The 17,032-nt window shown below is 35.3% G+C and overlaps 1 protein-coding gene across 2 annotated transcripts in view; it reads left to right on the top strand.

Annotated features, from left to right (window-relative positions):
- ZFAND3 (zinc finger AN1-type containing 3) overlaps positions 1-17,032 on the top strand; it is a 325,210-nt gene that overhangs the window by 237,182 nt on the left and 70,996 nt on the right. For both annotated transcript variants that reach the window (XM_072731513.1, XM_072731506.1), the window contains exon 3: positions 4,890-5,072. In XM_072731513.1, the coding sequence (XP_072587614.1) occupies positions 4,890-5,072 (183 nt within the window). The remainder of the gene's footprint in view (positions 1-4,889; positions 5,073-17,032) is intronic.

The raw sequence follows: 17,032 nt of genomic DNA on the forward strand, positions 1-17,032 counted from the left end.
ACTATAAAGCAAATGTTAAGGCTAAAAGGAATAAGAAAATTCATGGCCCTTTCTATAAACTGGGAAAATGCATTTTATTTTTAATGGCTATCATTTGTTGAGTACCCATGTGCCAGATACTTTAAGTACCTTGTCTCATTTAATCCACATTATCATGAGAGGTAGAAATAATTCCCTTCTTTTGTTTTATAGACAAGGCCCCCAAAGATTAAGCAGTTTGCTTTTAGCCATATGTCCAGTAAAAAATCCAGTAAAAATAGCAAAGTTAGGATTTGAATTCAGGTCCAACTTTAAAGCTCTTTTTGGTGTATAAGTGTGTGTGTGTGTGTGTGTGTGTGTGTGTGTGTGTGTGTGTAAGTTTCTAATGTTGGCCTAAGAGTTAGAAAACTCTTAGGATTAACTCCATGAATTTCTGGTGAGTTGCATTAACTTTCATGGCTCTTGTTTTCTTTATCTGTAAGACGAAAAGATTGAGCTGGATCTTTAAAGTTAATTCTGACTATAAAATTCTGTATTTCTTGGACTCTGAATTCAAGCAGAGAGTGTGTAGAGCTTCTGCTAGTTCTTGTATGTGCAACCAGTTTGGTTTGTAATGGATACCATTAGTCTGATGTTTGTTTTTTTTTTTTCATCTCATCATCCTGTGGAGGTACAAAAAAAGTCATCATGAGAGTATGGGTTAAAAGAAGGTACTGTGCTTCAACTGAAAATTCATAAAAGAAAACTTAAAGAACAATACTTGAATATGAAAGAGCATGGCAAGCATGGGCTGGAAGTTTGTGGGGGTTGGACTTGGTTATTGTCTGTAAACACAATGTCATTTACCCTTAAATATTATTGTGCCTGAACGAGGGAGTTTATGTGTTTCCAGGCATTGGAGATTGTGCTAGATGGTATAATGATGATTCAGTTGCAGTTCTTTTAGGGCCTTGTAACATTTCCAGTTAAATGGTAGAGATGGTTTTAAGAGGGACACAATAATTATTGACAAAGGAACTAATGAGATGACATGACAAAAAAAAAGCATCACTACTACATTATTACAGTATTTTTATCCCATTTATATAGTACCTTTTCCTCTAAAGGTGCTGTACAAATAACATCGAGATAATAAGCCATTTTAAAATGTCAAAACACTAAAGAATGAGAAAGCTAGGAGAAATAAATACACAGAAAAGAAGTAATAGAGGCTTTACATCACTGAGCAGCACAAAGGTTACTGACTCTTTGGCTAAATCCATTGCACTCACCATTGGATCTGTAAATCAGTGGGAGCTTGACATAGAGGTCTTTTTCTTGAGCCAAACTAGTGCTCACTATTTTATATCCTCTGGTTGTGTTTGAAGACCATGGCTTTTGGTGTCAGATGGACCTGTGTTTAAATCCTGATCTTCCAACTTACTATTAACTTGGAACAAATTGCCTAAACTTTCACAGCCTCAGTTTCTTCATCAGTGAAGTGTGGAATGTGACTACATAATTATACTTCCTTTGTTAGGTTGTCTTGAGGAATGAAGTGAATGAGCTATACACATAAAACATGTAGTTCAGTGCCTGGCACATGGTAAGTGCAACATAAATAATAGCTCAGTGTATATGTAAAAGAGTGATTCTGGGGGTGCTTGGGTGGCTCAGTCAATTAAGCGTTTGCCTTCAGTTCAGGTCATGATACCAGGGTACTAGGATGAAGACCCACATCAGACTCCCTGCTCAGCTGCAAGTCTACTTCTCCCTGTCTCTCTGCCTCTCCACCTGCTTGTATTCTCTCTGTGTCTGTCTCTTTCAAATAAAATCTTAAAAAAAAAAAAAAATACACAGTGATTCTGATGAGGTGATAGAGCATAATAGCAGCTTCTCTGGTTTAAAAGTTAAATCAGTGTGGAGTTTCAGGATCTTCTTTTCCTTCTCTGAATTGAGAATAGTAAAGCATAATCTGTACTTTTTAGACTAGCATTAGATTTTTAAATGAAACATACAGAGACTGTACATATTTTAAAGTTTATGACTTAGAATTGAAGATCCCTGTTCCTCCCTGCCCCCAGCCCAACATAACCATTGTCCCGAATTTGGTGTATTGTTTCCACACATGTCATTATGTTGTAATTATGTATATATCCTTCCATAGCTTTTCTCACTCAGCATTGTTTTTGAGATGTTTTTGTTGTATATGTAATACTGTTCATTAATTTTAACTGCCATACAGCATTCCCTTATATGAATGAATTTTAATTCATTTTAATCTGTCGTGTCAGTGTACATTACCTATAATTTTAATATTTCTGGGTACCTGTCACCTTTACTCTTCTTCAACCTAAGAGGCAGCCACTAACCTTGATTGTATGTATTAATTATTTTTAATGGTTTAAACATACATATTCCTAAATAATATATTGAGTTTTGCCTTTTTTAAAGGTCTATATAGCTACAATCTTACTCACTTTTTAGTGACTTTTTCAGTGTTATGATTTGAGATTCATTCACGCTGATTTGTGTAAAAGTTGTCTTCACAGTACACATTATTTCATTATATGAATATAGTATTATTTATGGACCTTCAGATTGTGTCTGACTTTTTACTGTTGCAAACAGTATACAATTAACATTCTGTACATGTGTGTTGATATTCTCTCACAAATATTGATAAGTAGCAATTTCATTATCATTTATTTTCTAATTTCTGATTTGACCCATGAGTTTACTTTAAATTTTTTAAATTTATTTTTAAAATATTTTTAAAATTTCCAAATATATAGAGTTTTTTTGTTATCAATATTTAATTACCTTGCTCTGTGGTCAGCTGTTTTTATCTTACTAATTCTTTGGCATCTGTTAAGATTTTTGCTTTATAGGTTAAACTCTGGTCAAGATTTAGCCAGGTTTTAGTCAGTTTTTATAAGTACTCTGTGTATGTTTGAAAATAATTTATCTTATTATTGGGTAAATGAGTCTATACTAATTGAACTTCTCTAATTTTACTAATCATTTTGGCTGAGATAGGTATGTTAAAATCTTCCCATTATAATAGTAAATTTGTCAGTTTCCATTTACTATTAATAGTAAATGATTAATATGATCATTTTTGCTTTAATATTTTATGGCTTTATTTTTAGGTGCATGTAGGTTTAAAATTGTTTTATCTTCTTGGTAAATTCTTTGTTTTTAATTTAGTTTTTTTTTTTTTAAACTATTATACAATGATCCTCTTTCTTTCCAATAGAGCTTTTCACCTTAGTCTCCGTTTCCTGATCGTACTGAAACTATTACTGGCTGCCTTTTTTGTTTTTTGTGTTTTTTTTTTTTTAAGATTTATTTATTATTTGAGAGAGAGAGAGAGAGAGAGAGAGAGAGAGAGAGAGAGAGATGGAGGATAGGGGCAGAGAAAGAATTTCAAGCGGACTCTCCACTCAGCACAGAGCCTGAAATAGGGCTCAATCCCACAAACCTGACATCATGACCTGAGCTGAAATCAGGAGTCAGACATTTAACCAACTGAACCACCTAGATGCCCCACTGTTACTGATTTTTTAATTATATATCTTTGTTGGTATTTTTTTTTTAAGATTTTATTTGAGAGAGTGTGTAAATGAGAGAATGAGAGAGAGCATGAGCAAGGGGGAGGGGCAGAGGCAAAAGCAGACATCCCACTAAGCAGGGAACCCAGTGTGGGGCTCTATCCCAGGACTGTGAGATCGCGACCCGAGCTGAAGGCACATGCTTACCTGACTGAGCTACCCAGGCACCCCTGCTGGTATTTTTTAAATATACTTAAAAAACTTTATCTTCATGTTCATGTTTTTAGTATGTCTCATAAACTTCATAAAATGGGACCTCATTTATTGAATTGAACATTCTTTTTTAACTGCTGAGTTTAGTCAGATTACAATTATTACCATTACTAATATATCTGTACTTATTTCCTCAGTCTTATGTGTTTTCTCTTTACCCTGCTTTTTTCTGTGCTATTTTTTGTCTATCTTACCTGCCCTCTGTTGATCTGAATAACTTTTCTTTATTCCTTTTATCCTTCTACTGACCATCCTTAACATTTTAATTGTATTTGGTTTTGTAAAATCTGACATTAAATTGGTATGTATAAACTTAGTGATTCCAACACCCCAGTGTTTATAGAAGCAATGTCCACAATAGCTAAAATGTGGAAAGAGCACAGAAGCCCATTGACAGATGAGTGGATAAAGAAGATGTGGTGTATATATATACACACAATGGAATGAATGTATACACACACATAAACAGTAGAATACTCAGCCATCAAAAAGAATGAAACCTTGTATATGCAACAACATGGATGGAACTAGAAAGTATTATGCTAAGCAAAATAAGTCAATCAGAGAAAGATAAATATCATGATTTCATTCACCTGGAATGTAAGAAACAAAAGAGATGAACATGGGGAACTGAAAGAAAAATAAGTTGAAAACAGAGAGGGAGACAAACCATAAGAGACTGTTAACTATAGGGAACAAACAGAGGGTTGCAGAAGGGGAGATGGGGGGGTAACTGGGTGATGGGCATTAAGAAGGGCACTTGATGAATTTGAGCACTAGTTATATGCAACTGATGAATCACTGAATTCTACCTCTGAAACTAATAATATATGTTAATTAAATTGAATTTAAAGAAAAAATTGGTATGTCGTATTTCTGAACAATACAAGGACCATGGAAAGTTTTAATTCCAGTTACTCTTCACCAATGGAAGGTATATATGATATGTTTTTGACCAGTATTTTACTCATTTTTCTATCACTCAGAGTAGTCTTTATTATTGCTGCTATTACATTTAATTTTTAATTTTATACTTTTATTATTTTCTAATTTCCAAAGAAATTATGAACTCCCTAATTAAGCTGTTTATATTACTCTTTTCAGATTTTCAAAAGAAACAACCAGATGATGATTCCGCTCCAAGTACAAGTAACAGCCAATCAGATTTGTTTTCTGAAGAGACCACCAGTGACAACAACAATACCTCGATAACCACGCCAACTCTTAGTCCCAGCCAGCAGCCGCTCCCGACAGAATTGAATGTAACTTCACCAAGTAAAGAGGAGTGTAAGTGCCCAGATCTTTGAAGTGCTAGAGAAAGTAGCCCAAGAATCATACCATGAGCTTCTTCGTAATGCCTTGTCTCAGAAAAAAAAAAAAAAAAAGATAGCCGCTCTTCTAAATCAAGATTAAGTGCTGACATGTAGGCGCAAGTCAGCAAGTTAGGGAATAAATTTTAGCCATTCCATAAAGCTTAAGGTCCTCTTAAAAGATAGTTTTTTTCTGTTAACTGTCAAGGTATGAGATTTTGAACCAGTCTAGGGCAGTGGTTCTCAGTCCTGCTGCAAAATAGAATCCACTAGAGATTTTTTTTTTTTTTTTTAATTTCAATCTTCAGCACCATTCTCTGAGTCTAATTTTATTGACCTGGAGGGAGGCCCACGGATTTTTTTTTTTTTTTTTTTTAAACTCTGCAGAGGATTCTAATCAATGCTAATGATGAGAACCACTGGTCTAGAGAACTTACTCCTAATTCAGAAACCTTGGATTAAATCCTTACTTCTGTCACTCACTGGACCTTAAATGTTTTTAGGCAATTAACTAAGATAATAACACTATGTGCTTCATAGAACATAGGGTATTTGAAGAGAGGAGGAAACTGTTTCTCCTATTCTTCTCCAAGTCCTCAGTGATAGACTTCCATATCACATACATAATTATAATATTCTATTGTCCACTTAACTTTTTTAATAATGCTGTCGCCAACTTCTTTAGGGCACAACTACAACTATAATAGTGCTGAAAATTTTAGGCACATTTTAACATAGCAGTTTTTGCTTTTTAGAAACTTTAAATTAGGGACACCTGGGTGGCACAGCGGTTGAGCGTCTGCCTTCAGCTCAGGTTGTGATCCCAGGATCTGGGATCGAGTCCCACATCAGGCTCCTTACGGGGCACCTGCTTATCCCTCTGCCTGTGTCTCTGCCTCTCTCTCTGTGTCATAAATAAACAAACAAACAAAATCTTAAAAAAAACACTTTAAATTAATAGGCTGAAATTTGATGTTTCAGATTTAATGAACATCTAGAAATCCTTGGAATATGGTAGGTTAGAATGTTCTGCCTATAAATTTGGAAAGATTAGCAGAGAACAAATTAATTACCATAAATCAGTGTACTAGGTGACTTAGAGTCTGTGTCCTCAAAGAATTTACTTTTTAATGGGGGAAATTAAATATATTTGTTACAATATATCAGTGGTTCTCAATCAGCAGTGATTTTGCATGCTCCATGCTGCTAAACATTTTACACTGCATAGGATAGCCTTCCACAACAAGGAATTATCCAGCATGACATGTCGTAATGCCAGGGTTGAGAAACCCTGATACATGGTTATATGAACCCATTTTAATGATTCTTCTTATATATTAAAGACAATGACTGTTGAAGAGGGTGTTGCTTTACTGGAGAATGTTGTGTTGAAGACAGACACAAGGTGGTGAAAAGACATTCTAGATAGAGTAGAATGAGCTGTGGAGGAAAGCTACATGAAGTTCTGCACTTTAGGTCCTTTTATAGGGGACAGAACTGGAAAGGTAGATGATGGTTAAGTCAGAGAGGTTTAAATGCTCAGCTAAGATATTTAGATGTTAGACAGTAGTCATGCTTTTGAGCAAAGAAAGTAAAATTATTACAGTTCTTTTGGAGAAGTGACCTGGCAGTAATGAAAATGGGAAGGATTTACACTACAATAATATTGCAGAGAAGAATTTTTTAAATATTATAACCTATTAAATAGAGACCTAGGGGAAGGTATAGAAATCATTTAAGAGGAGGGAGAAAGAAAAGATGAAAATGGTAGTGATAATGTTGGGGTAATGGGTCTTGTTTTTAAAAATCTATTTGGGGTCATGTACTTATTGAGGAACAGATAAAAGGTATGATCTGTTGTCACAGAAAATACACACCATTCACTTATACTCAGTTTTGAATAAGATGTTTGTAAGCTCAGTATAGCCTTTAGGTGAAGAACTCCTGGTTTAAGGGAAAGATTGGCACTTGTCAGAATCTAATCTGATTGGATCTGTATATACCAGAATCTGGCCACAACAAACCAATCTGAGTAGCCAAGTTGTGTCTAAGACTGAGATAACAATAGCTACCATTTATGAGCACTTTGTGTGCAAGACATTGTTCTATATGTTTTGCATATTTTTCTCTTGGGTGCCTCATGATAACACAGTGCAGTAGATACTATTATTATCCCCATTTTAGAGCCAAGGTAGTAGGCACAAAGAGGTCAAGTAATTTGCCTGTGGTCACAAACTACTAGATATCAGAACCAGGATTCAAATTTAGGCATTTGGCCTCAGAAACCATGCTTTTAATCAGTGAATTCACAATGGGAAATCTAATTTCCACAGAGAATAGAAATTTTCATGTTGCCAAGATCAACACTTCCTCTCTCTGTAATTAAGGTATGTGGAAATTAAAATCATAACCAAAAGTTATTTTACTAATTCATCATGAAAATCCTGTAAGAGGAATTGGAAATAAAAATTATCCATAGGACTAAAACATTTTCTCTGGAGGCAGACCCTTGGGAAGACAACCCATACATAAGCAAATGGCAAAGTATGGACTCAACCAAGTGGACTCACCAAAGGAATTAAAATGAAGTGAATTTTTAATTGAGGTAGGCTGATTGTAAGGTGTGCTCTAAGGGAAGATCTTGAGCTCAATGCAAGATTCCATCTTAATACCTTTTTCTCCCTCCTCTGCCTGGACTTAGACCTGCCCTGCGCTTTGGAGCCCCTGGGACATACTTCTGTGTTTCCATAACTTGCCCATCTAGACCATTGTACATGGCTATGTTTTTTCTTTTGATAAATAAATACAGGTATTTATCAGGATGTCTACTACTACTATTAACTTCAGATCCATTCTTTCTCTGATGACCTCACTGCTTTAAACCATTGTGTGTTTATGTTAAGTTAAACTCTCTGAAACTAATCTTATTTCCTAATCCTTATAAGATTCACTATTGTAATCCTCAGATTTTCACAGATCTGAGGAATTGAGGTTTGCTAATTTGAGATATGATGATGACTTCCATGTTTGAATGGAGCAGTTTGAGTTGGAGCTCAGGAGAGGAAGTGCAGTTCATGCTCTTGAAAGATGATAGTTGAAGTCTTAACTGGTTAAATGAGATTGGCAAGTATGAGAGCAAGAAAAAGCAGTAAGAAAAGAACCTTGAGATTGAAATCAAAACAGAGGAAGCAACTAAAGAAATTGGAGAAAAGGAGAATGATAGTAGGCAAGGTCATAGAGGCCAAGGAATAAATTTCAGCTTATGATGTGCTCTTTCATAATAATAATGAAAATGTAAGCTCACATTTATGAAGTGTTTGCTATATTCTAAGCACTTTCCTAAGCTCTTTACATGTAGTAACATTTAATTTTCACAGGTTCTTATGAGGTAAATGCTTTGTTATCCTCATTTTTACAGATGAGGAAAAAAAAAGCATAGGGAGGTTCAGTGACTTCAGTCCAAAGTTCCAGAACTTCTGCTTCTAAGTATAGTTCATGTTCAACCCACTAATTTGCCTCCAAAGCCTATGCTTGCAATTACTATAGTATATTGCCTCATCATTGTTAAACTGCTGCAGAGACTATAAACTGACGAGACATTTGGATTTGATGATCATGAGATTGATTACCTAAATATAAGCTATTTAATATTCTGTTGCCCAAAAAAAATACTCTGTTGCAGTGGTTTGCATATTCATTTAGTGGTCTTTGCTGAGAGCCTACTATATGTTAGGCACTAAGTTCATTGCTGGGTACAGAAGTGCATGAGATTAGGTCTCTGCCCAAAAGGAGGTCACCTTCTCAAATATATATGCCTTTCCCTGAGATTCTGACTTGTTTTCCAAAACAGGTACTGAAGAATTCTGGGGTATAAGGAGGTGGCAGCCAGAGCAATGGTCAACAAGCATGTCATTTGCAAAAGCTTTCTCAGGCGGGTTTGCTACCTCGTTGCAGTGTTATCGAGGTTGAATACTGTGTGTGCCTGATTTGTGGATGACGTATATAGGGATGAGAAAAATAGGGAAGTCTGTTAAAGCATTAGGACAGTTGCGTTGTAAGTCAACATGCGATAATTATAGTGATTGCCAAGAAACAGTGAAGAGCCAGGTGAGAGTAGACAAGCCTGATCCATAGGCACCTGGCAAATTTCTTCAGCTCTGATATACCTAGTAGAAGCACGGTAGGGGAAGACGAGGCAGGGGATTGCTTACATTGATCTTTCAGCATCCTCAAGAGACCAGAATTTCATCTGTTGGTCCTTAATAGCTTCTTTATATAGAGGTATGGAGATGTAGAGTGTGGGAGTTGCTGGGAAATGGGCTTGGGATTGCAACTCCAAGTACTACATAATTTTGTTAACTATAGAGTAATTATGGATCTATTGTAATTGTGTAGAACTGGAAATGCTGTGTGTTCTTTAGGACTTGTGAAAAAAGTTTTACTTTTTCTGTAATAATCAAGAGGATGAGTATATCTGTTTTTTACTTCTCACTGTCAAATTGATATAAAAAAGAAAGGGATGGTCTGGGTACATCAATGCTATTTTGAAAAGACTGCAGGTAGAATAAGAACTACTACTGTCAAAAGTGTGTAAAGAAACAGGACATATTTTTATCAAAAAGAATTCTTAAAACACCTGACTGAAGGTCAAATAAAACAGATATCCAAAAACTCCAAAAATATTTTTTGTCTGAACACAGTTACCTACCTCTTCCTTTCCCATTGTGTCTACAGAAGAGTCTGTGGAACTTCAGCCATTAGAAACAATAAATCAGTCAATCAATCAATCAGTGTAAACAAAATTCAAATAGTGACCAAAGGACTTGTCATAGCATTTAAATGCTGTAATAATGGTAGCAGCTAGCAATAGAGTACTGGCACTGTTTGAAATACTTTATCTGGGGATCCCTGGGTGGCGCAGTGGTTTGGTGCCTGCCTTTGGCCCAGGGCGCGATCCTGGAGACCTGGGATCGAATCCCACGTCGGGCTCCGGGTGCATGGAGCCTGCTTCTCCCTCTGCCTGTGTCTCTGCCTCTCTCTCTCTCTCTGTGTGACTATCATAAATAAATAAACATTAAAAAATACTTTATCTGTATTAGCCTACTTTATCTTCATAATTGCCCTGTATGTTCAGATGGAGGCACACATGATTGTCATACCCAGGGTTGCAAAGCAGCCTGGCTTTTTGGCATCATACCATAGCTTCCTGTCTCTGTAGTGATTTAGAGTGTAAAGAATATTGCATGCAAATGTAAACTACCAGAAAAAGGAGAACAAAAATAACAAAAAAAAAAACCTAACTTTTTTCCCCCTTTTGTTGCTGTTCACTGTTCTCCCAATTTCCACAGTTTTCATAGAGGAGATAAACTTTGGTTTGTATTTACGTTTCTTGACCCAACTTGTAATGAGAGAAAGGATAATGTCAGATTGTAGATAGAACACTGGAACCAACTGTTCTTTTATTTTTAAATGAGGGACATACTGACTGGTCACTTTAAGTTAGAGTCTTATCAGATTGGACTTAAAACATGAAAAATGCCCTTTCTCGCTTCTGTAAATCAGCTTTCATATTACCCTGAACATCCTGACTTATGACACATTTGGGAGACTTCTGATGTGCATGCCCACCTAGGTTTTGTGCTTTGTGTTTTGTTTCTTCCCCCAGTTCCACTACACCATTGGGTAGAAATTGAGATGTTGCAGGAGAGTTGGCTGGTCTGGCAGGACCAGGAAAGGAAGAGAACTGACACTTAGTTGACATCCATACCTGCTACTAGGGAAGAGTAATGACAAGAAATGTGCTTGTTTTCACATATTCTCAGAATCTGATCTAGCATTTAGAGAGGGCCCACCTCATGTAGAATACTTCCCTAAGCTTTGTAGAGGCATATAGTAAATAAATAGTAGCCAACACATATATAAAACTATATAGTTTGCAAGAGGAATTGGCAAAATATAGCCCATGAGCCACATCCAGACCATCACTTGTTTTCCTATGGTCTACAAGCTAAAAATGATTTTAGACAATTGAAAAGTATTTTGTGACATTTAAAAATTTTATGAAATTTACATTTCAATGTTCATAAGGTTTTGTTGGAATACAGCTATGCTCATTCATTTATGTATTGTGTCTGTGGCTGCTGCAACAGCCAAATTGGGTAGTTGCTGCAGAGATGCAGTGGTTCTTTTCAGAAAAAGTTTGCTAATCTCTGTTTATCAAAGCACTTTAACAAACATTTTCCTGGGATCATCCTGACAGTGTGCAATGTAGGCATGGCAGATATTCTCCTTATTATTCTACAGATGAGAAAAAGGTTTGTAAGGTAATTTGTTTTGAGTCACATGACAGGACTAGCTCTCAGCTCTGGGCCATTTTCATCCATAATACTCAAGATTTTTCATATTTTTCTCGACTGCATCTACCCAAGAGATACTTTTGTTATACCCAAAAGAAAGGATACAGAAAAATTGAGAACCATACTAGCTGGAATGTTAATAAAGATTGTTAATGATTAAAGCTTCATTTCTAAGTGCTGGCTGGATTTTATTTTAATTATGACAGTGATTCCCAAAATAGAAATTCAAGAACATTCTTTATCTGTGATTAAATTAATTTGGTTGAATAAGGAGATTTTCATTGTTTCCTTGGAAACTGGTTCCTGGTGATACCCTGGCTCCCCCAGGCATTTAAAAAACAAAATAAAATACTACTGCATTTTCACAGATGTCCTTGCTAGACTGCCTTGGGTCTTTTAACATGCTTTGGGCTTCACTGGCTACTAAGTCTTCATTCCTGTCTGACAAGTCCTTATCTGTCCCCTGGAAAATTAATACCACAGCCACCAAGTAGCTAGACTGTTTGTTTTTACCACTTAAATTTCTAAAAATCTTTCAGTGAAACTAGTTTCCCCTTTTATGGACTATGCCTCCCTCAGAAGACTGGATTGATATACTGGGCAAAACAGGCTGGCTTATTCTAGTAGAACACTTAGAAAATATTACCTATTAAAAAAAATACTCTATGATTTCCTGCCAGGCTAGTTTTAAATGAAACATGGTGGGGAGATTTATTTACAATTCTCTCTCTATGTGTCTTTCTCTTCCCTTTTCTCTAATGAAGCTCAAAGCATCAGGCCATTTATCAGAGATAATTACACAACAGATGGAGCTTTTCTGATATATAATAGTCTCAAAGTGGAAGATTCTTTCCCATAATGAAGAATGCCCAAACTTTAAATGTCTCTTTTGATTTTAATTTAAAGGTATTGTTTTTCAGTGCATTTATTTATCCTGGAGCTGATTCTGTAAAGCATGCTGCTTTTATTAGAGCTGTGTACTAAAGAGATTGATACTGTGCAGTACGGTATATATGCAGTACAGCATATAATGTATAGTTATATGCTATATTGAATTGAATGGCTATAATTTACCAGTAATCAATATATGGGATCATTAAATTAATCACTGTCAAAAAGCAGAAGGACTTGAGCAGTTTAGCAGTATTTTCTTAAGGAAATTATTTATGTTCCATAATGTTAGCTGGGTTGAAACTAGTTGAGGCACTTACATATCATCTGGCCTTCAACTTGTAGTCAAAATAAAAACCAAAGTAAAGCAAAACTATGATTTTTAAATTACTCATTTGCTGGCTTTTTTTTTTTCCTTAAAAGAGTTTTAATCCTATTTTCTAAGTGTACGAGGAAAACAAAGACATACAGGCCTATATGAAATCAAAGATGAAGATACTTCTTTCATACCTCTATCCCTAAACCTCCATTAAATTCCCATTCTTTCCAGAGATAACCATGTTAATTCATTTTGAGTCATACTTTTTAAATGCAGTTCTGTATATGTTTGCATACATAAAGATTTTCTTCATTTTTATACAAATGAGAACATATTCCATGTACTGTTTGTAGTCTGCTCTTTTAATTTAACAGTATATATTTTTTAAAGCTTAATTTACTTATTTTAGAGAGAGCACGAATGGGAGGGGTGGAGGGAGAAGGAGAGAGAATCTTAAGCAGACTTTTTTGCACTGCATTTTCTGCACTGTTAAAGAGAGCCCGACTCGGGGCTCGATCTCAAAATGCTCAAATCAACCTGAGCCAAAACCAAAAGCCAGACACTTAACCAACTGCACCACCCAGGTATCCCAACAGTGCATTTTAGAAATATTTCCAGATTGACACATAAAGACCTTTGTAATTCTTTTTCAAATGCATAATATTTCTTCTTCTTTTTCTTCTTCTTCTTCTTCTTCTTCTTCTTCTTATTATTATTATTATTATTATTATTATCTCTTTTGAGGCTGTTTCTAATATTCCACTACTATATATCATGTGAAATAGACATTTTTGTACATGACTAATGGTACATGTACCATTAGGAGAAACAAGAAGTCACAGAAGAGTATATTTTAACTTTTGATGTACATGGCCAAATTAATTTCCAAAATGACATTACCATTTTATACCCCTAATAATAGTGTTTAAGGGATTTGCCATGCTTTTAGCAATCTTAGGTGTTCTGGGGGAAGGGAGGCAATAGGTAAAAGAAGGGCTCATTTTAACTTACATTCCCTTGACATCTCCTGGTAGTAAGATTGAGCACTGCTGCATATGTTTATCAACTGTTTGTCTCCAGTGGTTTGCCTATCTCTGTTCTTATTTATTTTTAAAGATTTTATTTATTTACTCATGAGAGAGACACACAGAGAGAGGTAGAGACATAGGCAGAAGGAGAAGCAGGCTCCCCGTGAGGAGCCTGATGCAGGACTCGATCTCAGGACCCCAGGAAGGCAGATGAACTGAAGGCAGATGCTCAACCACTGAGCCACCCAGGCGTCCCTCTTATTTATTTTTTAATTGTCTTTTTCTTACTGATTTGTAGGAACTCATAAGTCCTTGTTACATATTTTGCAAATGTTTTCTGCTGGTATGTCACTTGGCTTTTAATTTTGATTTGGGTGCCTTGTATTTTATTAGAAAATTTACAGAATTTTTAAAAGTCAAGTCTGTGGGTCTTTTGTCTTCTAGGTTTATATCTTTCTTAGAAGGCTTTCTCTACCACAGGGTTATAAAAGTATATTCTTATATACTTTAATACTTTTATAGTTTATCTTTTTCTATATTTAGCTCTTGAATCCATCTGGAATTTATTTTGTATATGATATGAGGAAAGTGATTTACCTTTATAATTTTTCTGAATGGAGAACCAATTATCTTAAAACCATTTATTAAACAGGCCTGGCTTGTGGGGTGCCTGGGTGGCTCAGTTGGTTACGCATCCAACTCTTGGTTTTGGCTCAGGTCATGATCTCACGGTTGTGAGATCGAGCCCCATGTTGGGCTCTGTGCTGAGCATGGAATCTGTTTGAGATTATTTCCCTCTCCCTGACCCTTCCCTTCTGTTCCTCCCCCTGCTGTAGTACATTCTCTCTCTAAAATAAATTTTTAAATCCTTTAAATAGGCCTGGTTTGAAATGCCATTATTATTGAATAAACATGTATCTGTTTGGGGGCTCTTTTATTTTGTTCCATTGGTCTACTTATATTTTCCTAAGACTGAAATATAGCTTTGTGGCATGTATTGGTATCTGATAGAGCTGGTCCCCCTTAGTTTATTTTTTTCCTAAATTTCATTAGCTGCTATTTTGTATTTTCTCTTCTTGATGAATTTATATTTAGCTTGTCAAACTATATTAATAGTTACAGTGTGATTTTGATTGGAATTATTGAATCCATAGATTGATTTGGGACATTTTAGTACACTATTGGGCCTTCTCATATAGGAATATTGTTTGCTTTCATGTATTCAAACTTTATATATTTTTTGAATAAACACCTCAATTTCTTTTTTCCCATCTTTCATTTTCTTCATGTAACTCTTGTACATTTGTTACCAGAATTTCTCCTTTTCAGCCGTATTTTTTTTCTTATTTTCATTTCTAACTCTAATGTGACTATTTCTAGTAGTATTTCACAAATACAGTATTTGTTATAGGGTTTTCTTTTGTAGATATTTATCAGTTTAGGAAAATTCTTCCATTTGTAGCTTGTTTATTTTGTTGTTTTTTTTTAAGTCAGAGGAATGTTGAATTTTATAAAATCCTTTTTAGCATCTGTGGAGGTGATCATTTGGATTTCTCCTTTAATATGTAATCTCTTAATTTGATGGACTTTCAGGGTTAAACAATCTTTGCATTCCTTGAATTAAACCCTACGAGTTCTTTTAGTATACTGCTGGCTTCAAAATGCTGATTTTATTTTAAATTTTACACGTTTTTAATAAGTGAGTTGTGTGTGTGTATATGTGTGTGTTTGTGTGTGTGTGTATATATATATATGTTTATATATGATAGGCATGCTATTCCTGTTTAGTTTTGGCATCAGTTACATTAATCTGATAGAAATCTTTTTATCTTTTCCTGTGCTGTAACACAAATTTTTGTCTTATGCTCTCACATTATATAACGTATCTATTCTTTGAAAGCTTGAAGAATTTACTCATAAAACTGATTGGCCTGATACTGGGCTATTCATATTTTCTACCTCATTTAATGTCAATTTTGAAATCAGTATTACTAAAAATGTCAGTTTCATCTAGAGTTCTGAATTTATTGGAATATATAACTTTCATTTATTAACTTTATATATTGTACCAAGTACACAAACTAAATCTTATTCTTAATTACCCTGATATTGGCCATAGTTCCTAATATGTTTTTGTTCATGATCCTCTAGTTAACTCAATAGAGAAATATTAAAGGTCTGGGAAGTTGTCACTGCCACCATTGTGTTTTTGTAGCATTTACAGCCATGTCTTGCCTCCAATCTTGTCCTAGTCCATAAATTTGTCAAATGAGTCTCCCATTCAAACCATGTTAGACAAGAAAGGAAAATCTTTAATGGCCTTATCATCACCTGTCTGGTCATTCAGATTCTTAATTGTGTATCACACATCCTCCCCTATAATCTGGACCTTTATTGTATCTGACCTGCTTACCCATTTCAGCAGTGATTCTCAGCTCTGAGCCAAGCTAGACCCTTATTTTCTCAGGAGACACTTTGGCACTTGTCTTACTATTTTCATTCATGTTCTTGGAAACTGTTTCAAACCTATTTTATCCAACTAATTGCTATATCCGAGGAATTTCTATACTTCTTACTATAACATTTAATCCCATATTGTTTTGGTTACCTCTTTGACCTAATAATATCATCTCCTTGTACCAGCTTAGAGAGTAAACCAACGATTTGCAGAGACTTTATTATATGTTGTTTTGCTGTTCCCCGGAGTGCCCAGTACAGTCCTTGGCAAACAGTACTCAGTGTAAATGCTTACTGATTTAAATACTTAGAAAGTTTTCTAACTCTCTTTTACTTTTGGAAACCTACTTCATGTGTTTTGGCACATTAAGGAGAGATTTGTTATTGCTTGAACCTGATTTGGAGCAACTTAATATTCGTTTATTATTTTCTGTGACTGTGCCATTCAGTATCCCCAAGATGAAACAACTCAAAAAGGCAGTTCCCCCACCAAAGTTTGAAATTCAGTTGCCTTGTTGTGGTAACAGTTAATCTCTTTTAACCACCAGAGATTTTGGAATAATGGGAAACAGGCCCCCCAACCCATCTCCTTCCCTCCCTCCCTTCTTTTTTTGACTGTGCAAATAGCTACTTGCTTGTTGTGAAATAATAGTTTTTGCTTATAGTATTTCTTTTGTCATCTGAATTTCCCCCTTTGGGATTCCCCTTTGTCAGACAGAAGACTAGCAGACTTTAAATACTCATGTTTAAGGCTCCCTTAAGAAGTCTGCAAATCTGAAAGGCTTGTTTCCCATAAAGATTTCCTCAGGCACCTAGGAAATTAGATTATAAAGTTACTGCTACTCAAGACTAGATTTTGAAGCAGTGTTATCACTGCCCCCATCTC

This window comes from Vulpes vulpes, chromosome 1 (assembly GCF_048418805.1).
Source record: "Vulpes vulpes isolate BD-2025 chromosome 1, VulVul3, whole genome shotgun sequence".
In the NCBI taxonomy this organism is placed as follows: Eukaryota; Metazoa; Chordata; class Mammalia; order Carnivora; family Canidae; genus Vulpes; species Vulpes vulpes.